General features: G+C 40.0%; 1 protein-coding gene across 1 annotated transcript in view; it reads right to left on the bottom strand.

Moving 5' to 3' along the window:
• Positions 1 to 2,217: 2,217 nt before the first annotated feature.
• LOC129236068 (mucin-2) overlaps positions 2,218 to 22,889 on the bottom strand; it is a 79,459-nt gene continuing 58,787 nt past the window's right edge. Inside the window, exons 2-5 of the mRNA XM_054870256.1 lie at positions 6,910 to 8,929; positions 3,389 to 6,813; positions 2,628 to 3,229; positions 2,218 to 2,553 (exon numbers count right to left, since the gene is read on the bottom strand). Coding sequence (XP_054726231.1) covers positions 2,263 to 2,553; positions 2,628 to 3,229; positions 3,389 to 6,813; positions 6,910 to 8,929 — 6,338 coding nt within the window. The 3' untranslated portion in view covers positions 2,218 to 2,262. The remainder of the gene's footprint in view (positions 2,554 to 2,627; positions 3,230 to 3,388; positions 6,814 to 6,909; positions 8,930 to 22,889) is intronic.

The following is a 22,889-nucleotide window of genomic DNA, read 5'->3' as shown; positions in this document are numbered from 1 at the left end:
GATTTTTTATGTGAAGTTTTTTCATGCTGGTACTGTGCTTTGCTAAGCCTCCTCTGGACACTTCATCCATCCATGGGAAGGCGGGCTCATTGGAAACAAGCTACGTCAATCCCAACTTTTTTATAATGAGGTATGCAATGTTATCGATCGCGTTGGGACTATCCAATTATTCTCCCTGTCGTCTTTGAGAAATTCTAACTATTTGAATGAATTCCTCATGAATTCCTTCTAAATCAACACATCACAAGAAATAAAGCTTTGTGAATTCTCCACTCATCGATCTTGGATTACGTCAAATACTCTATCAAGTCCTGACTTAAGCGGTATGTATTCCATTTCATACTACCTTAGTACTGAACATACCGATGAAAACTCTTGCGCCAGTTGTTGCTCGTAAGCAGACCATTTTGAAAATTAAATGTTTTTTCTACAAATCTTACTTTTCCTCCACTTTTACTAAAAATTTCTAGAGCTACCAACCCAGTGTTTTGCTTAGGGGGCCGATTTGTAAAGAGAGAACGAGAAAGCTGCTTACTGAGCAAACCTTTTATTAATTGAATCATGGTTTTTACCTATCGCTAACACAGAAAACACAGAGTTGTATCGAAAAAAGTACCTTTATAATCTAAGATTATTTTATAATTCCGGATTTTGTGAGATAAATTTTGTATGGGTAATTTCGCTTTTCAATTACGAATCGAGAGTTAAGCCGATCGCCGTAGCTGAATGGGTTGGTGCGTGACTACCATTCGGGTGTGCCAAGGTTCGAATCTCTGTGAATGAATATCAAATAATAGAAAAATGTTTTTTTAATTGTGGTGACCCTCGGCAGGTAATGGCAAACAGCCGAGTGTATTTTTGCCATGAAAAAGCTTGTCATAAAAATATCTGCCATTCGGAGTCGGCTCAAAACTGTAGGTTTCTCCATTTGTGGAACAACATCAAGACGCACAGCAAAAATAGGAGGAGGAGCTTGGCCAAACACCTAACAGAAGTGTACGCGCCAAATATTTATTATTCAATCCAATATTTTTGCGTAAAATTTTTGCGCAAATGGCTTAAAATTGTTTTACGGTCGATCATTAGCTCCTGGGCGATGCTAACATCACTAACATGACGGTCAACTTAGATTATTTCTGTGATTTTATAGGCTCTTAACATCCAAAATACCTGAACGGAATCGACGAAACCAAAATTGCACGTAATTCACAATTTCAGCGGCCTGGCTAGCATTTTCGCTTTTATCAAAGATAAACTGTAAAATCAAGGCGAGTTTGTTACAGATGATGGCATCCGCATATAAGTAAAAACTTAGGTGTATTTTGCTTTTGCGTTTTGAATTCCATCACGTCGAAATCAGCATGATTTCCTCCATACTTGCCATTTCGGATCCCCCCAGGAAATGGTCCTTTATCCCGCTTAATTTTTTTCAAGCCCAATACACACTTTTTCATCTCTTTTTTTTGTAATATTTCACTTTAGATATTATTTGAATCATCACCTATACATCCTCAATGTACAAAAGTGCAAACACACAGATGTAAACAAAACAAATAATTTTGACGTTATTCATATCTACGGCGAAAAAATCAGCTGGGGGGATCGATCACCTGTTATAAATCCGCCTGGTGTAAAACGTACCGAATTTTCTCTTTGCTGACTTCCATCAGGACTGAATAAAAGTGCTTGAATTGTAGATTATTTATTTATTTATTTCGAAATTCTCTTTATATGGCATTTGTGTATGTAGGCAGAACATTCATGACGCTTCAAACGTTCAAACCTTCGTCTGTTCATATGCAAATATTTATAACTAATTAAGTAGTAGGTCTTTAATTAATATTTCAGTTGAATTTGCACATAGAGTTTCTAACTGGTTATCTTAAGAATACATTTTTCAAATATATTTCTGATATTTTATATCTTCAGTTCAATAAATACCAACACCGCATACAAAATGAGTTTGACCCAAATCTAAGCACTTATAAATATAAATAATAATAATAAACTAAAAGAAACTAATTGCAGACTTAAGGGAGCGCGTCTTGGCTTGGCCAAATATTGCAAATATTCATCCATCATTTGCAGCGCACGCTGAAGTCTAAGTTTTCACATTTCACTCATTGCGCATGCGCAGCAAACAATTTGAATATTGTTTATTAAAAACTAACTTAACCGAATGAATTGCATTAATACTTAATTAGTACCCATATTTCAATATATTTCTCGTGATCATCTTGTCATCTCTTACGAAATCTAAATCTAAATCTTCAAATTTCTACGTCTATTTCCAATATTCGCCCATTCCATTGGCAGATCATCGCCAATCTCGTATTTAGTTGGTGTGCAGCTGAGCAACTTCTGTGCGCGTTCGCAGCGTCGACTCACTGCCCAATATGCAAATCCTTGGGGGCAACGGAACAGTTGACCCTCCAAGCGACCGGTCGTTGTTGAGTAACCGCATTTGATGAAAAGCTGACTGCATTCATCCTTATTCAGTGCGAAATGACCTTCATCGGGACAAAGTGGCTCGCCGATGGTGCGTATTTGTACCTGTTAGGATTGCATCAAAAAGTGTTTGAAAATTTCGTATTTTTGTAAAATTAATTAAAACCTCCTGCACTTACCATATTCATGCGCCTAATTTGATCCTCATAGAACGCCGAGCGGGTCATCGCCTTATCCAGACAGGTATCACCTTTGACTGGTTTGTCGCAAAGATTCCTTTGCTCTTGATACACCGTTCCATTGGGACACTCGAATACTGTTATCGCTAGATCATAGCTATCGGCCTTTTCGGTACATTGATAGAATAGGTCACAGCTCTTCGGATGTCGACGGAAACCAGTCGGACAGACAAAAGTATTTTGGCCTTCACCAGTTTCAGGACATGGTTTACTGTCGTTCGTTGCTGGACTTGGGGTAGTTGTTATCGCTTCAGGCGTTGTTGTTGGCGGATTTGTAGGAGATTGGGTAGTGGTAGTTGGTTGCTCGGTAGTTGTGGTTGGTTGCTCGGTGGTTGTAGTTGGCTGTTCGGTAGTTGTAGTTGGTTGCTCGGTGGTTGTAGTTGGTTGTGCGGTAGTTGTAGTTGTTGGCACAGTAGTTGGTTTGGTGCTTGTTGTAGGCTGCGTGGTCGTGGCAGGTTCGGTTGTTGGCTGCTGTGTTGTTGTTTCCGTAGTTGTTTCCTCCGTCGTGGGCTTTTCAGTTGGCTTCGTTGGTTTCGCTGTTGTAGTAGTTTGCTCTGTCGTGGGCTTTTTAGTTGGCTTCGTTGGTTTCGCTGTTGATGTTGTTGGCAGTTTGGTTGTAGTTGGCTGCTGTGTTGTTGTTTCCGTAGTTGTCTGCTCCGTCGTCGGCTTTTCAGTTGGTTTTGTAGGCTTCGTAGGCTTCGGCTTTTCAGTTGGCTTCTCGGTAATGGTCGTAGTTGGCCATTCAGTTGTGGTTACCATGCCACCTGCATCTGAGCAGTTACCCGAAACACGTTCGGGGAAGTTGCAAATCTCTAGCGATGTATCCCAAATAGTACCTGCTGGACAGCGGAAACTATAAATTTGATATTTGCCATTCTTTTTCGCGTCAACGCAACGATAGTAACGGTTGCAATCCTGTGGATCAGGGAAGAAACCTTCACTGGTGCAGACGTGATTGACAGGCTCCACAGTTGTGCCTGGATAGTCTTCAGTCGTGGTGGATTGAGTTGTGGTATAATCTGTGGCTGGTTTGTTTGTGGTTATGGGGGCTTGAGTGGTGGGATAGTAGCCTGGTTTCGAAGTAGATGGATATGTGGTGGATTCTGCTTGAATGGTTGTGGTTGTTATAGGTCTTTGTGTAGTTGTTGGTCCCAAAGGTGTACTTGTAGGCTTCTCAGTGGTGGTGGAACTTTCTTGCAGAGTTGTAGATACTATTGTGGTCGTTTGCTGTGTAGTAGAAGTGGGCAGTGTTGTTGTTTGTGGCACCTGCGTAGTTGTTGACCACTCACTCGGTCTTGTCGTTGTTGAACTTTCGAATGATGATTCTGTAGTTATGGTCGATGTTTCCGGTTCTTCAGTCTGGCCGCCACAACGCTCAATATTTGCAGCATAATCACAAGTTTGTTTCTCCTCGCTCCATCCTGTACCTTTCGCACAAGTGAATTCGTGTCGCACATACGCGCCTCCGTTTCGGGTACAACGGTAGAACTTCCGACAATCCATAGGATCCGCCATAAAACCTTCACCTTGACAAGTTTGGCCCGGTGGCAAGTTCGGCACAGGTGTAGTCGAAGTGGGCTGCAATGTTGTGGTCGAGTCACCTTCAGTTGTTGATTCTTGCGTTGGCGCGGTTGTCGTAGGCTTTGTTATTTCCGGCGAGCCTGTAGTCGGAGAAGCAGTTGTGCTTGTCAGCTGTGTTGTAGGCCAGCTTGTTGTTGTTGTAGGGGCTTGCGTTGTGGTCCATGTTGTAGGAGCACTAGTTGTGGTTGTAGCTTGTGTGGTGGTTGCAGGTGCAGCTGTGGTTGGCTTTTCGGTTATGACTGTTGTAGGCTGTTGAACCGTTGTACTTGGGTATTGTGTAGTGGTTGGCTTCTCATTACTAGGTTTGTCACTTGGATACGCACTTTCTGTTGTTGTTTCAAAGTATACTTCCGTTGTGGTTACAGGTTCGGGCTCTTCCGTTTGCCCTGCACACCTGTCGATGTTGCTGGCATGATCACAAGTTTGCTTTTCCTCACTCCATCCCGTGCCTTTAGCGCATTTAAATTCGTGTCTTACATAGCCATCTCCAGTATTCACACAACGGTAGAATTTACGACAGTTGTACGGATCAGCCATAAAACCCTCAGCCTCGCATTTAGTGCCGGGTGGCAGATTTGGTATAGGACTCAGGGTTGTTGTATACTCGCCGCTTGTGGTGGACTCTAGCGTAGAAGAAGTGGTGGATTCTGTTGCGCTGGTCGGAGTGGTTGAGCTTGGATACTTGGTGGTATACTCAGGTTTTGTTGTTGGAGAGGTGCCTGATGTTGTTGTCGTTGCTGGTAGTGTGGAGGTTTCCGGTAGTTTGCCCTCATCTGTTGTAGTTGTCGATGGAGGTCTTGTTGTAGAATCAAAGGTGGGAGTCTGCGTAGAAGATTGCCCTTGAGTGGTGGTGGGTAATGTTGCCGTTGGCGTTGTAGTTGTTTGTTCGTGAGTAGTTGTTGGCTTGCTGGTAGCCGCATTCGTATTACACATCTTTAAGTCATGATTACACGTCTGCAAATCGTTATCCCAAACAGTGCCGTCTCCGCATTTAAATGGATATTGCGTGAATCCTCCTTGTCCATTGTTTACGCAACGATAGAACACAGAACAGTCTTTGGGATCACCAATGAAACCCTCTACTTGGCACACCCCATGAGTGAGGATGGGGCGTTGGGTGCTTACAGTGGGTGGTGGTGGGAGAGGTGACTGCGTACTATCACCTGGGCGACTGGTTGTTTGTGATGGACGTGAAGTAGTAGGCTTTTGTACTTGTGTGGGAGGCTTCGTAGTTTGGTGCGGGAGAGTAGTCGTAGGGCTTTGCGTAGTAGGGCCTTGGGTAGCTGGTGATTGCGTAGTTTGTGGCTTTTGAGTTGCGGCACCTGCACCGCAGTTCTTATCCTTCACTGCCCAAGCGTGATTGCAAGCTGCAATCGTGCTATCCCAAACGGTGCCTGGTCCACAGGTGAAAGCGATCTTATCATAACTGCCTTTGCCATTGTCGACGCAGCGATAGAACTTTGCGCAATCTTTCTCATCACCCAAAAATTGTGTATTGTGATCGCAGTTGCCAGATGGCTTTGATTGGATAGGAGCTATAGTGGTTGTGCCTTGCGTGGTTGTCGAACTTTGGCTGGTTGTTGTGGACGGCGAACCACTTGATTCTTGTGTTGTAGAGCTGCCTTGCTGATTGTTGCTACTGCTACTTGTTGATGTTGAAGATTCTTGTTGCGTCCCGGACGAACCTTGTTGTGTCGTTGTGCCTTGATTATTGCTAGAACTCTGTGTTGTAGAGGATCCTTGAGTTGCAGTGGAGGTCTGGTTGCCGCTAGAGCTTTGAGCTGTAGTGGAGCCTTGAGTGTTAGAGCCTTGGGTGCTTGTAGTTGCTTCTTGTGTGCTACTTGAGCTGGTGCTAGACGACGTTTCCTGATTAGAACTTGTACTGCTTGATGAGCTCGTTTGATTACTGCCGGAAGATTGCTGACCGGAACTTGATGATGAAGACTGACTACTACTAGAAGACTGTTGACTTGAACCGCTCGAGCTTGTTCCAGTTTGATTACTTCCTGATGACTGTTGACTAGAGCTTGATGAGCCCTGCTGATTTGAACTACTTGTACTTGTTGATCCCGATTGGTTATTACTCGAAGTCTGCTGACTTGTTCCCGTACCTGATGTGGTATTGGAACCACTACCACCACTACCACCACTGGCCATAACTCGGCACTGCTCCTTTTGTACATCGGTTGGATGATTGCAGCCTAAAACATCTGGATCCCAAACCGTACCGGGTGCACAATCGAAAGATACCTTAGTAAAACCTCCATTACCGTTATCAACACAGCGGTAAAAACGACGACAATCTGTCTTATCGGCTAAATAAGTCTCGGTATCCTTGCAATCACCCTCCGGATTGAGAGGTTTTTGAGTGGTGCTCGACTGTTGCTGATTTGATTGATTACTGCTTGACTGGTTTGAGGAAGTCGATTGATTACTAGATGAAGAAGATTGATTACTTGCAGAGCTTGACGTATTCTGATTGCTGTTGGATGCTTGATTGTTGCTACCGGAGGTGTTTTGATTGTTGGAAGATTGTTGGTTGCTGCTTGATTGTTCATTGCTTGACTGCTGATTGTTGCTACCGGAGGTGTTTTGATTGTTGGAAGATTGTTGGTTGCTGCTTGATTGTTCATTGCTTGACTGCTGATTGTTGCTTCCGGAGGTGTTTTGATTGTTGGAAGATTGTTGGTTGCTGCTTGATTGTTCATTGCTTGACTGCTGATTGTTACTGGTTGTGTTCGTAGAGCCACCTATATTTAACATTGCTTTGCATTTCTCTTTTTGTGCGCTGGTGGGGATGTCACAAACTTTCTCTTCTTGGTTCCACACTGTACCTGGCCCACATGTAAAGGGCACTTTTTCTAAACCGGTAATTCCATTATCTCGGCAGCGATAAAACTTTGTGCAGTCTTTCTCATCGGGGATGTAAGTCTCGTCATTTTCGCAATCGGGGTCCGAGCCAGGTTTGTTGGTGTTGGTGTTGGAGCTATTTGATTGATTATTTGAACCTGATTGGTTATTAGATGCCGATTGATTGCTAGAACTTGATTGATTGCTTGAGCTAGATTGACTATTGCTACCTGATTGGTTATTGGATCCCGATTGATTGCCAGAATTTGACTGATTGCTTGAGCCAGATTGAATGTTGGAGCTGGACTGATTATTACTACTTGATTGGTTATTAGATGCCGATTGATTGCTAGAACTTGATTGATGGCTTGAGCTAGATTGACTATTGCTACCTGATTGGTTATTGGATCCCGATTGATTGCCAGAATTTGACTGATTGCTTGAGCCAGATTGATTGTTGGAGCTGGACTGATTATTGCTACCTGATTGGTTATTAGATCCCGATTCATTGCTAGAGCTTGACTGATTGCTTGAGCCAGATTGATTGCTGGAGCTGGATTCATTATTGCTACCTGACTGGTTATTAGATCCCGATTGGCTGTTAGAGTTTGATTGATTGCTTGATTGATTACTGCCAGATTGATTATTGCTACTCGATTGATTGCTCGAGTTAGATTGATTGTTGCTGTTCGATTCATTTCCACTCTGATTGTTGCTGCTACCCTGATTTGAAGTGGAGGTTGAGCCTGTGCTAGAAGTGGATGATTGTTGACTACTGGAACTCGAGCTCTGTGTACTCGATTGCGACTGTGAGTTCGACGAATTACTTTCTGTGCTGCTTGATTGAGTGCTTGTTTGCTGCTGATTACCGCCAGCACCTCCGGCACTCGTTGCATTTGAGCTTGTAGAATTCGATGACGATGATGACGACGACGATGAAGAGGACGAGGTGGAAGTGGAACTGGTGGAGCTCTGCTGACTACTGCTGCTCGATGCCGTTGTGTTCTGGTAGTTGGTTTGCGTTGATTGAGTTGTGTCCGCTGCGTAGTCAGCCAATACTAAATTATCAGCTTTTCCTCTACAACCGCCACCTGCGCGTACACTGTGTATATGATTACACGATTCCAATGCACCATCCCAAGCCGTGCCATCCGAGCAGCGAAATCCGATTTTATTGAAACTGCGCCCATTCGAAATGCACCGATAGAAGATTGTGCAATCGTCTGGATCGCTCATAAATCCATCATCTTCACAAGGTGGTCCTTGTTCGGCCATTGCACCGCCACTGCCAGCCGAACGCGCCGCTGATGTGGAAAAGGAAATGACGGAAACGCCACCCAAACCTGACAAGCCATAATTTTGCAATTGACCACGCGTTACTGCGGCAGATGCAGCGACAGTGGTAGGGGCAGCGTCAACGCCAGCATTGCCTGCGGTCGCGTATAAGCCATTAACGTTATTGGCAATGCCATATGTCAGTAGTGGCAGTTGTTGGCCATCATCACCATTATCGCCATTGTCCGTATCAATTTCGTTCATGTAATCGTTGCATTCCTCGCGGCCGGCCAGCTGGGGTGGCATACAGAGACGCAGGTTGCGTGAGAATACGGTTCCCGGTTTGCAAGCGAATGCATACGCTTTGATGTAGTCATTTGTTTTCGCTTCGCAGCGGTAGTAGATACGACAGTCGTAATCATCGGCGAACAAACCCTCGGCAGGGCAATAAAATGCGCTCGGCACGGCTTCTGCATATGAAGGTTGCGTATGGTGGCCAGGTGCGGTGACGGCGTTCGTCGCGGTGAGCGGATCATCTGCAATGGAAAGGAGAGATGCAATGAGTAAGTGTTGAGGTGTTGTATGGTACGTGAGGCAATATTTCCGTGTTGTATGGATGCAATGCGCGCTGCAGGTACTAAAGGCAAATAGCGATTTGTTCAAATTTTCATGGCAACTAAATGAAGTGATTTTAGGAAGGATGCGTTGCTTGGTTTATGGTGATGATTGACTACCGCTGTGGCAGACTAAGTTATCATGAGTGGGAATGCGAATAAAATTCAAAAATATGTAGATTAGCGGAAATGGTTGTCGGGGTCTTAAGGTAAAAGTTATATAAAAATAAGTTTCAAATAAAACATAAATGCAGACATTTGCAAGCATTTCAAATATTCATTTACTGAATCGGAAAATTGCTCGAAACCTCATATTTATTTGCAATGAGATTCAAGACAAGTGGTCGAAAAAATTTAGAGATCCCCTATTTTCTTAAGGAGCACTAAACGATGCCTTTACTTTATTTTATGAAATGTGATGGGTTAACGGAATGGAAATTAGCCACCGTTTGGCCGGACGCTTTAATCCAAAGCCTCCGCTTTCTTTCCGCCCCTGTTCGGTTCTTTTTCCTTTGTTTTTCCTCCGTATGGCATCACAATGGACGAATTTGATTATTTGTCCAAGTGAGCTCTTACAGCAGTCATTTATCTGACCTAACCTAATCTTGAAATCCAACGGGAAATCTCTCCTGCCAATAAGCAACTGTGTAGTAAAGATCTCTTTCGACGAACAAAACCAACACTTTATAAGGCACTCATCACGCCCGTCCTATCGTATGGCGCAGAAGCTTGGACGAGGACAACATGCGATGAGGTGTCCCTTGGAGTGTTTAGAGTGCCCCTTGAAAGATTATGTGGAATATTTTTGGATCTTTGCACGTTGGCGACGGCGAGTACGGTAGGTGATGGAACAATGAGCTGCATGAGCTTTACGACGACATATACATAGCGCAACGATTAAGCTTCATTGGCTGGGATATGTCGTCCGAATGGATACAAACGGTACGGCTCTGAAAGTATTCGACGCAGTACCAGCTGGCGGTAGCAGAGGAAGAGGAATGCCTTCCCTGTGTTGGAAAGATCAGGTGGAGAAGATTAATTAGGGGGTTCAGTTGGCGCCGGTTATCCCGATAAAGATATGACTGGTACGCTTTGTTAAACTCGGCTAAAATAGCGCCAACCAAGAAGAAGAAGAAGATACCTTAGGCTACAGTGGCCGGTAAAGTAATCAGTTAAAAGTCTTAAATCCACTCTACTGAGCGTAAGTAGCTTATCAGAAATTCCTATGCCTGGCATTAGAAGTTGTTTCGCTGTCGTCAGTGTTTAACGAATTTATTCTCCTCCAACTTTCCGTGAAATTTATTAATGTGACTTTTTGGCAGGCCACAGAAAAGCTGTGGACCCATTAAAGGCACGCTCGACCCTTTTTAGCTAAATGGCCCGCTATTTTATTTTTCTCATGCCCTTCGTGTCCAGGAACCCAACCTAATAATAATGTGTTGAAGTGCCCTAGCATGTTGAGAAGGTCCAGGCAGTCATTTATCATTTTTGAGGTGATTACAGTTGATGCAAGGGCTTCCAAAGCCGCCTGACTATCTGAAAGCATGTAAATGTGCGTTCCTTTTATTTTACTACAGAGATATTCCCTCACACATATCTCAACGGCAGGTATTTCTGTCTGAAAGATAGTTGGTTAAAAACCTATTGGAATCGATTTTTTGAATTTAGGCCCATCGATTTCCGCCCCTGTTCTTCCATCATTTAATTCCGACTCATCAGTAAACCATATCTGGGAGCCAGTTTCGAAGCTGATAGATTTATTTCTCCAGGCCGTGAGTTCATTAACAAGAACTTGAAAGTTCCTGAAGAGAATGGGAAATGTAAAGAAGTGGGATAATGTTTCAACCCTATAAAGAATAGGAGTATGTCGAAAGTCTTCTAGATCTTCAAGTGCCCTTTCATATTCCCACTTTTTGAACCGTAGATGCCTTTTCATCTTAAAGCGCTCAATTAAAACGCGAGCACACTTAATTCGTCAGTTGGACACATTTTCATTAGCCCTGCCACAGGCAAGGCAGCACAATTCATTGAGTTCATTTACCGCCTTTCCTTGCTTAAATTTAGGCCTCCATGTTATGGAAGCATAGGTGACTATAGGTTTAACAACTGTTTTGAATGGCCAGTAAGCCATTCTCGGGCTCAGTCCTCATGTTTTTCTTTATACAATTTATAAAATGTTTATTTCTTAACAAAAGAATTTACAATAATCTTGCAAGCTTAGCAAAGCTAGTAAACGTAGTCATCTCCAAGCTGGTCCATTTGAAAATAACTCCCATTAACCGATTCTAATCGGATGAAGGCGAACTTAATACTTCATTGCTCTTTACTGTTAACTGCTTTGTTCGCTCTCACAACAGTCGACTCCTGCTTGCATGGTAACTGCATGGGATACTTTAGAGTCGTATATGTATATGTATATGTCAAAATTTATAAAAATCATTTTAAGCCGAATGGCATATTTTTGGTTTGCTGAAAATAAATTTCTACAAAACAAAAGTTTTTTTTCTGCAATTTAATGATACTCTCATTCATTTGGTTCCGCCTATGGCTGTGAATCGCATTTCTGCGGAATACTGCACTAAATTTGTATGTGACTTACGTTCCGTAACCGAAAATCTAATAAATCTCTAAGCGAGCGAAATAATCACAATTGACCTACATACATACATACATACATATGCACATACATTGATGCTCATGCCTCTAATATATAAAGAAGATATGTATGTGAATATATGCATACCAAGCAGAAACTCGTACCATCTGTATAATGGATGGAGACTAGTCCATTTGGGGAATTTAATAATCTCAGCTTTAGAACCAATAAATGGATTCAGGAGTCTGTTTGACGAGACGATGTTATAGGCTGTGACAATTGCCAGTTGCTATCTATACCTTAAACCGATATGGAATAGTTTTGAGCTGAACTTTATTGGGCAACTTCCACGAAAAATGTTGTTCGTAATTTTTAAGTGATCACTGCAATTAATCCGCAGCGGCTTTTCCATTATAAAAACGTCCGTTGTGATTTTCACATTTGCAAGCAATGCCTAAATGTATTCATCAATGAGAAAAGGCACAGAGTCTACGCTCATGCAGAGTTTATTGAAACGCTTAAGTTTTTATTAAAATTTAAATATTAAAAATCAAGATAAAAATCAAATCAAAATCAGCATTAAAAAAAAAATTGGGTCCGCAATTGTACAGCCCTTTAAATTTTAGTTCACCAAAGTGCAAGTTCAAAGTGAATACAAAATCTCGTGGATTTTTTATAATATTTTTTCTCGACAGTGTGGTGCATTTTCTTCATATAACAGCATCGAAGAAATTTTCTTTTACATGAGAAAATATGCAACACCTTCAGTGAAAAAAAATGATCAAAAATCAATGCGAATTTTGAGCCACCTAATTTGCACTTTTTTACACTAAAATTTAATTGCCTAAAACGCTGAGTATCCATATTTTTTTTGAAGTGAAACTTCTTAGGCGACGATGGACGAGCGAGAATGGAGAGTAAAATTTCAAGGCCATGCAACGTTTTGGGCATTTTCGTTCCGCGAGAGAGAAAAAAGATGTAACGCATGGTGAAAGGAGAGATAGAGCTATACCTTATATATATCTTAGATACACTTTAGGCTATTTTTCCTGAGTTTTTCCTTGTGGTTGCTAATTTCTAGTGAGAAATAACACTGCCAACTTTTTGGCGCTTGTTTGTTGGTGCAAACTTATAGGAAATATATTTTTGGTGCCTACTTTTTGGCGTTATATTTCCTTGGTGTCTACTGTTTGGAGCGTTTTTTGGTCCCAATATTTTTGGCGATTTTTTTGGTGCCTACTTTTATTTCCGTTTCCTGGCTAGTGCGTGGGCGCACTATACAGCGCTATCCATTCTGGCGTCGGATTTATTGGTATTGCCTTGCGGTAATTTGTGCCGTTGCTACGGTCCTGGAATCGCTGCGTTTGTGCGGGTGATAAACGCTCGGAGTGATGCGCGTTGTTGCCACGGTTTGTGTCCGGCGTTTACCTACACCGGTTGACCCTTCTCCGTTTTTTGTAAATTTTGTCTGTTTGTATTCTCTGCAAAAGTTGTGAATTTATTTAGATATATATTCTTTCTCTCTCTCTCCCTCTCTCTCTCAATCTCACTCGGGCCTCTCCCTTTTTCTTTGTCTGCCTTGAAAGTTACACTTCTGTTATGTGTACTACGCTACACACACTCTTTCTTGTGTTTTTTTTTTTAATTTTTATTACATTTTATATAACTTTTATAATTCTTGTACAAAATTTGAAACTTGGATTAAAATGGTTTTTATTATAGATAGAATTTTATTTTTGGAAAAAAATATTCTAAATTGAAAAATAATTAAATAAATAGTCTTAACTTGTCTAAATGTTGAAGTGCTATATTATTTTGAAACTTGAATTAAAATAGCCTTTTTTATAGAGTGAATTATATTTTTATAAAAAACTAATTTAAATTGAAAAATAAATAGTCAAAATTTGTCCAAATGTTGAGGTGCTATATTTTCTTCGCAGGCTGGATACGCAATTCTAAACTAGCTTATGAAAAAAAGTGTGATTGCGCAGGCTCCTTAGCATATTATAAACTTGCCCATTTCCACAAAACAAATCGCTTCCTATAGAGCCGGAGAGCTACACGGCGCAATCACTATATACCAAATGGAAATTTCCTGGAACCTCAACACTTAATATTCATTAATCTTCAAACTCTAGTAAATAATAAATTCTTCAACCGTTCTCTCATTCTCTCGCATGCTGTATATAACTAACTAATGCATTGAGGGAATGAGAAGGAAACCGCTATTTTTTTATGCGTGGTATATTCCTGCACTTCAATTGACATACATTCCCACCGTTTGGTAACATTTTTGTTGCATGCGATTTATTTATTTTTCCAGCAATGCGTCTAGGAGCTGTGTGCAGATATTGCTGGGGGAAGGAAGTTGTAAAAATGTCAGTTATTGCAAATCAACTACTCAATTATGATTTCCGGCATTTTTTGTGAGTGCGTCCGAAAAATTGCTGGCGCAGCTACCACTGCAACTGTGGTTTTTTGAGTGTACTCAAGCATCTTTTTTTTGAAATTTTTTCGAGTTACTGAATTGTTTTTTTTTTTTGTTTCTTCACTACAGCCATCACTCGCATATTGAATATTTATGGTTAAATATAATTTTGATTTGTGCGCCCGCAATTTTTGTTCGTGGGCAAAATAAAATGAATAGTCTAACTGGTTTTTGCATGTTGGAGAATATTTATACATACATACACACATACATACTTACATATATATGTATCATATATGCATTTCGTTTAGGCAAATATTAAATATGAAATGTAAATGCATTTTAATCACATCGCATTAAGAGGCACTCAATTGGTGTGTGATTCCATAAGTATGTATGTATGTATACGCTTGTATGTATTGCGCATAGGTATACGCAAGTGCTATAATGTGTGCGTTAACTGTTTTCCATGAAGCATCAATTTATATTCATTTTCATTTGCATTTACATTTTGCTATTTGGTGCTCATGAATTGCCAAATTTATTTTGGCTTGGTTTACATAAATGCTGAATAATGGCATGTCTATTTTATGTGTGGCCCTTACTGTGCCTGTGCCTGTGCCTCTATGTGTGGATGTGTGTCCTCGTATGTACATATGTCTATACATTTACTCGCATTCCTGCTAATATCGCACGGCTCGATAGTCCCACAAGCTTGGCTCATTGACTTGTTGGTCCGTAACCTCGCGCCTAATGCCGTTATGAGTAAATTTATAATGTTTTTTTTTGCTGATTTTCTGTAACGATTTTTTGTGTGCCCTGCCTTCTCAACCGACACGCGCGCAATTTATCAGCGAAATTAGAAAGTTTATGGCAATAAAATGTGATTATATTCATTGAAGTGCATAGTGCACGGAAATTGTAAATAATTTGGTTGTCGCCGTTGTGGTTGATTGTATTACCTCGTGTTGTTGGTGTAGGTATGCTATGGCGATGCCTGATTTAAATGACTGAGAGACTATACACATACATATGTATCTATGTATTATATACACACGTAAGCACATTAGGGTGCTTGAGGTTACATGAGCTGGATAAAATTGAAAGTGCAGCCAAAAATCGTAATATTTTTAATTCTGTTAAGGGGGGGGTAAGGGATAAAAATCGATTTTTTTTTGCATGTTGTTGTAGTAAAACATTTCAAAAATACCGTGTTAAAATTTTAAGTCAATCCGAGCAAAACTTTTTAAGTTATAGAGCATAAAGCCGAGCCGCCTCAAATATCTGCCGAGACGCAGCAGTTGCGCGCGTAGTCCGTTACAAACTTAAACGCGGTTTTCTCGAAACTTTTTTTTTAAAGTGCATAGTCATTGGCATTTGAAAACTACTCAACCGATCCTTTTGAAATTTTGCACACATATTTTACATATAAAAAACCTCCCCCCAACGTTTTTTTTCGCCATTTTTTTTTATATTAAGGTGGTTTTACACCTACAAAATGGCGGCATTTTTTCGTCAAAAATAACTTTTTACTTCAAACGACTACCAAATGGCTGAAAATGAAAATAAATCGTCAAAATAAACGTTGGGGGGGAAGTTTAACTCATACTTTAACTAAATTATTCGATTTTTTTGATTTCAGATGATTCTACGCTGAGATATGCTGACTACTGCAAAATGTATTTTTGAAAAGACGTCTACGTAAATGTGCTCTCATTCGCTCGTATTGTCGCGCTATTTGCTATTTTTAAGTCTTTTGAAATGCTTGCTTTTGTATGACAAAATAGTTAGCTCTTCCTTCTCAGATCCGTATACTCTAAGGTTATTGTATTCGACCTATGCCCGTTCGAATTTATTTTATTTATTTACTTTATCGGTTTGTTGGCCTTATAAACAAATTTATATCTACTTTGTGTTGCGCTCTCTTCATTTCTCAGCATCTTTGCCTGCCTATAATTTTCGATGCCAGTTGATAAATTGAATGACACTGCATAAAAGACCAAGTTTTTTTATCAGTATCTTTCTTATTTGATATAGTCTCCCGCTCCGTTGAATGCCGCATTCTGTTGGATAAAATTAATTTTAGTGTGCCTTGTAAGGGCTTGCGGTATTTTGATCTATCCCACGTTGTTACTGCAAAACTGTTTAATGTCTCTCTCCGAGTTGAATAAGCTCTTTTTTCATTGGTCATTGATCTCTTAGTTACTAAATTTAGTTTTAGCTCTCAATTAAAGCATTGTTTCGTGATATGCTGAAAAAAGTGACCGACGCACGCAGTCCCTTAACGCAGCCCCTAACGAGCACAAAACTGAGCAAAACTCATTCCGTAGAGAACAAAGCCAAAAACCAACAAATGCAAATAGTTCATTTATCTATAATTAACATTATTCAACAGTGTTTTTAAGTTATTTTAATAAAAATTATAATTTTTCTAAGTTTTTTTTGTAAATGATTTCGAATGTACTGCTTGGCAACACTGTGTGGTGAGAGAGCAATCAGCTGACAGGGTATTACGGGAATTTTTAAATATCGTGAAATAAAATCTACGGTACTACGATACGGAAGGAAGTAATTTTTATTTACATGGGGTTCTCATTAGTTTGCTCGTAACAGCTGACAGGGGACTGCGTTTACGTCGATCACTGTTTTCAGCAATAGTCTTCCTATTTAATTTCTCTTTTTTAATTTTTAATTAAATGCCGTTGCAATATGACTTAATTTTACTTGTAGGTTAGGTGAGGCTAGGTTATAGTGGTAGTCGGTCTGTACGACCAACTCACTTAGACCTTACAGGTCCGTTGTGGTGCCACTGTTCGATTTATGTATCTTCATGAAACCATTTTGTGGCTTTTCTGAAGCGTAGAATTCATCCCATCCCCACGGCGCACAGTTCTGTAAACGAATTGAAGAAGTATCTACCTAGAAAACCTGCTCTGATTTTAACTAAGGCTGACAATCGCAAAGGAAGTGCTCAACTGTTTCTTTCACTTCCTCATCTCTACAACTTCTACAACAACCATGGGAGCAAACTAATCTCAAGAAATGCCTGCCAAATAGCCAATGACTGGCTATACAAGTAATAACCTTCGAGATATTCTCTCTTGAAAGGCTAAGCAGTTCCTTTGTCTTTTTCTTATTTATTTACGGCCACAGTAGACGTCCCTTCGTCTTTTTTAATTTCACTTGTAACTAGTCTGTAAGAACTCTAATTTGTCTGTAGGAATTGTAATTTCGTTGTAAAGTCTGAAATAAATAAACTTGAAATATAATAAATTTTATAATGAAAATACGCAGCTTTTTTTTGGTGAGACACCCTAAAGTACATACATACATATGTACATATTTGCATAGCCAGAGCTCTTACCCATTTCGTGTTTACGTGCGTGTGCGTGTGTGACTATTAGCCTTATTTCTTCGAAATATACTTTTATTTGAGTTTTTCTGCACATCCGGAAAATCTTTGAATCAAAATGCCAAATTCTAATATTCAATGAGCTATGCAAAATTGCTTAGATTTGTATCATTCATAAGTCTGAAGTAAAAGTGAAAGCTAATAAAAATGAGCTACTCAACTACGAGTGAAACAATTGTGTGTATGGTTACATTTCAAGGGGCGATATTGAATGTGAATCACACCTAAACGTCAAATTTTTTCTGCATTTCATTTAACATTTTTCAATTTCAGACTAACTCAATAACGTTAAAGTTATTCAGGCTTATTATGAAAAAAGCCGTTAAAATCAAAATGCATATCGCGGACTTCGTGATTTTTTCGATCAATTTAATCGTCCAAATGTGCGTACAATCGGTAAAATTGTGCAAAAGTTTGGGCAAACCGGGTCTGTAGGAGATGTAAAAACATCAGTACATGCTCGTACAGCTCGTGCTGCAGAAAATATTACTGCTGCTCGCGATAGTGTGGTTGAAGAGCCATCCACCTCAACTCGTCGTCGTGCCCAACAATTGCACCTCTCACGCTCGTCGTTTGTTATTATGCATTAAGGCTTGCATTTACACGCTTACAAGATGCAATTGACTCAAAAACCAAAGCCTCTTGACCATTTCAAGCGTCGTCAATGGTCAGAATGGTGGCCGGAAATGGCAACAGTGAATGCCCAATTTTCGAAGAAAATCATCTTCAGTGATGAGGAACATTTTCACCTCAGTGGATTCGTCAATAAGCAGAATCGCCGCATTTGGGCGAATGATAATCCAAGAGTGATTGCTGAAAAGCCAATGCACTCACAAAGAGTAACTTTTTGGTACGGTTTATGGGCCGGGGGCATCATTGGGCCGTATTTTTTCCAAAATGAAGCCGGTCAGGCAGTGAATAGTGTGAATAGTGTTCGCTATAGTGAGATGATTACGAACCTTTTATGGCCCGAATTGGAAGATATGGATGTGGACGATATGTGGTTTCAACAGGACAGTGCCACTTGTCACACAGCTAACGAAAAAACGGCTCTTTTGCGCGAAAAATTTGATGGCCGTTGCGGCGATGTCAAGTGGCCGCCAAGATCATGTGATTTGACACCGTTGAATTTCTTTCTTTGGGGTTATTTGAAAGAAAAGGTGTGCGTTGATAAGCCAGCAACAATTCACGAGCTAAAGGATGAGCTAATTCGGCACATTAACGGCATAGAACCTCAATTATGCCTCAGCGTCATCGAAAATTTGGACCATCGGATGGAGGTGTGCCGCGGCGGCCATTTGGCCAATATATTGTTCCATACGTAATTGACCATACCAATATTATCATAATAAAGAGAAATGACAAAAATTTCCTAAAAAAATTGTATTTTATTCAAAATGAGCATCGGCCCTTGAAACTTAACCATCCTTTATATGTACACCTGTGTTTAAAATAATAGGAGCGGGACGAATTACAAAGTCTTAAGTATTTGTGTATCTACCTAATTGATTTTTTTTCGGTTTTTTTAAGTATAGTGAATTCTACAACACAAACCTATTAATGAAACCTTCAAGCTTTGCAAAAAAGGTATATCAAAATTTCCAATTTTTTGTACAAAGTCTTTAGAGTCTGCTTATATGTATGTACATGATACCTTTTCTAGGTGTTTGGCCGAGAGGTGTTTCCTCCTCTCACTTGTTTTATGCGTCTGGATGTTTTCCACAAATGGAGTGACCTACAGTTTTAAGTCGTTTCCAAACGGTTGTTATGGTTTTTTATGTGTAGCTTTTTAATGGTAGTAAGATATGCCGATGAATTAGCCAACCGTGGATCAGCGGTGCCCCCACGGGGGCCAGAGCCAATAATCGGAATCAGTTCTACTGAATCATGAATTGGATCAGCTTTTTATATAGGCAATCTACATAAAGAGCAATGGTCCTGTCTAGAACGCTGCAGAATTGCAAAGTGTTTTGTGACAAGTCCGAACAGAAAACTGTCAAACTTTCTACTAAAACTTAGAAGGAAAGACGTTCGGTTGATGGTCGGTATCATTACAGGACACAACCCAACAAGTATATAATTTTATTGAATTATGAATTATGCATTCATTTTCATCTTCATATTAGCGCCACTTTTGTCAAAGTTAGAGGTGCGCTTGTATTTGGTCAAAGGTGCTCTTGGTGGCAAAAAATGCATTAATTCATATATTACTTAAATGCTTTTAAAACGTTTGTAAGATCGTTACTGAAATATGGGTCCATGATCAATTCAGAAACAGTTGCTTATTTTTGTCTTAAGATAATTCGATGGCCTTCGCTATATGATCTTCCACTTACAAAAGTCACTTGAAGCCTAGCAATATTAATATTCTTGCTAGTCTTGCTTGAAACAATATTAAGTGTGAACCCTAGGACTATTTTTGGTACAAATGAACTACCTTTTGTCGTGCCACTATTTAACTTAACCTAATTTAACATTTAAGTTTCTCAATATCCATCCGTTTGCTTTTATTTTGCATTAGATATGTCAATATTTTACATCACCGGTGGCCTTACACCATACACAATATGCGTTTAAATAAGGACACCCCAAAGAATACGAGTATACTCGAAAGTTAATAAAAAACTAACTAATTTATAAATTTATATTATTCGTCTTCACTATCGTAATTTACAATGTCTGTGAGGTGCCTTTTTACATCTAGCTGAATGCACTATGAAGATAATACATTTGTATTGTAGGTTCACCCATTCAAATGTGCTCTCTAGTAATTGTTTGTGCTTTTCGAGCTGTGACATATTTTTGCTAAGTTTCATTTTAAGATTTTATTACACAAACTACACAAAATGTATTTTATCAACATTTAACTAAAAAATTCATATTTGAGAGCGTTTTTATCTATGTATGCTCCACATACAACACATGTGCATGCGAGTATGTGAGCAAGAATTTTAATTAAACTTAAAAACATTGATTGCGTAGATAAAATATTTATGTGCATGTCAAGTATTGAGGAAAGAGAGAGAGAGCGAGAGGCCAATTCATGAATGCGGCATTATAAAACATTTTTAGTTGCCCATAAAAGTGTAGTTGTTGCACTAGTACGAGTATACAATGTTTTGATTTGGCACTTGATTTTTGAAGGGAGACTTCTACAGTATACTCGTAGTACTTGGTCGTTTGCTTAGCTTGAGTTATGCAGTTTGGGCGAATGAACTTTCTTGTGTTTTGATACTTTTTATTGTTGCATGTACGATTGTATGCATGTATATACATATGTATATAAGCTTGCGATATTGAGAGCCTCTTGACGGGTGATGAATAAGGAAGTTGAACTTCTTGGTTATATGTGAGTTGAGATGTATTGTACGTCATTAAACAGAGTAATGGTAATAAAAGAGAATATGAAACTTTACATTTTTCGGCAGATTTTTTGGCGTTGAGTTTGTAAAATTTTGAGAGAAAATACGTATTAGTGACAAGCAAAAATCGTATACTTCAAGAACTCCACTTTTTATAGGCAACATTTGTAGCTTGATTTATATTATGTAATAGGTATGTATGTAAGTATATCGCTTACATTGCATTTAAATACCATACGATTTTTTGGCTGTAATGCTGGAATATTTTTTTCTAAGCATATAGGGCGACTTATGAATGTCAGTAGAGCCAAAAACGTTGTGCGAGAGCAAATTCGCGGAAATTCCTTGAGAAATCAGAAAATCATGGCTAGGGCTGAATCTTGCACCCAGATCCATGTCACGATTAACCCACATGAAATATTTTCACCATATTTTAGCTCGGCAGTTTGGAAAGGTGCAAAAAGCTTTTGCAATCGCACGTCAGCAACGGCCGTAATATAACTTTTATGAAAAGGAAATAAACACCAACTCATATCAACTATGGTAGTATTTCGGTAGAGCCAGGATCAAATATTACTATAATAATTTGCAGAAAGATTTATTGCATTGGCTGCCTAGAAATCGGTGAAATGTGTCGACTACCGGCAGTCGAAAGGGTTTATGCGTGATTGTTATTAGGCAGGGCTCGGGTTCGAAATCTACTGTGGGCTTGAAACACCAAATAATTGAATACGTTTTTCCTAAAAGTGTTCGTCGCTCGGCAGACAATGAAAAACCTTCGAGTATATTCGTTTAGAAGTGGCATAAAACTGTAGGTTCCCTAATTTGTGAAATAACATCAAGACACACACCACTAATTGAAGAAGGAGCTGGGTCAAATTTCTAACAAAGGTTGTACGTGCCAATTACATATATACATACATACCGGATTAACGGGAAAGTCGCCCTAGTTGCTTAGGGACATTATTATTTAGGTTACATGACAGATATTCGATTTAAAATATTTTTTTTAATTATGGTTTTTTAATTATGGTTTTATTGGGGGTCCTCCAATAGATTTTATTACGGAGGACAATATAAAATCTGCCATTGGCAGTTTCAAACCTTATAAATCGCCGGGACCAGATGGAATCATCCCCGCCGACCTGCAACACACAATTAGTATGATTGCACCTAGACTCGTCTCAATTTTTGAGGCAGTAGTACGACTTAGTTATATCCCCAAGAAATGGGCGGAAGTAAAAGTGGTCTTCATTCCCAAAGCAGGAAAAACCACACATACGAGACCGAAGGACTACAGGCCGATCAGCCTATCATCCTTCCTGTTAAAAACTTTAGAGCGATTGCTAGAAGGGCACATCAAGGGGAAGATTGGCAACAAGCTATCACCTTCCCAACATGCATACAGCAAAGGCAAATCAGTAGAGACGGCGCTTCACTCGCTGGTCGACACGATTGAGAAATCACTTCACTACAAGGAATACACCCTTGCTGTCTTTCTAGACATCGAGGGTGCTTTCAATAACATACACCCGGAAGCAATTACCAAATCGCTAACAGAAATGGGAGTAAACAGAGCGCTCGTCTCGCTCATAGAGCGAATGCTAGTCGGGCGGACGATTCGCGCAGATTTGGGTGAAACATTCATCAATAAATTTCCGATCAGGGGCACACCGCAGGGTGGGGTAATCTCTCCACTTCTATGGAACCTGACCGTCAATAATCTCCTTCAGGAGCTAGAAAAAATGGGAGGTAAGGTAATCTCATACGCAGATGATATTGTAATAGCAATCTCTGGCAAACACCTTCCAACTATGTGTGATCTTCAACAAAGAGCTCTCAACAGACTATCACTATGGTGCAAGAGTCGAGGACTAGAAGTAAATCCGGGAAAAACGGAACTGATACTGTTTAGCAGGAAACACAAAACACCTGCTCTTCAACAAATTCTTTTGGGGGGAAAACCCCTTAAAGTAACAGAAAACGCTAAATACCTAGGACTTGTACTAGATAGGAAGCTAAATTGGGGACTCACAGTCGCAGACAGAGTACGCAAAGCTACGACGGCGCTATACTCCTGTGGA

This window comes from Anastrepha obliqua, chromosome 1 (genome assembly GCF_027943255.1).
Source record: "Anastrepha obliqua isolate idAnaObli1 chromosome 1, idAnaObli1_1.0, whole genome shotgun sequence".
Classification (NCBI taxonomy): domain Eukaryota; kingdom Metazoa; phylum Arthropoda; class Insecta; order Diptera; family Tephritidae; genus Anastrepha; species Anastrepha obliqua.
This window is presented reverse-complemented; position numbering and strand designations above follow the sequence as displayed.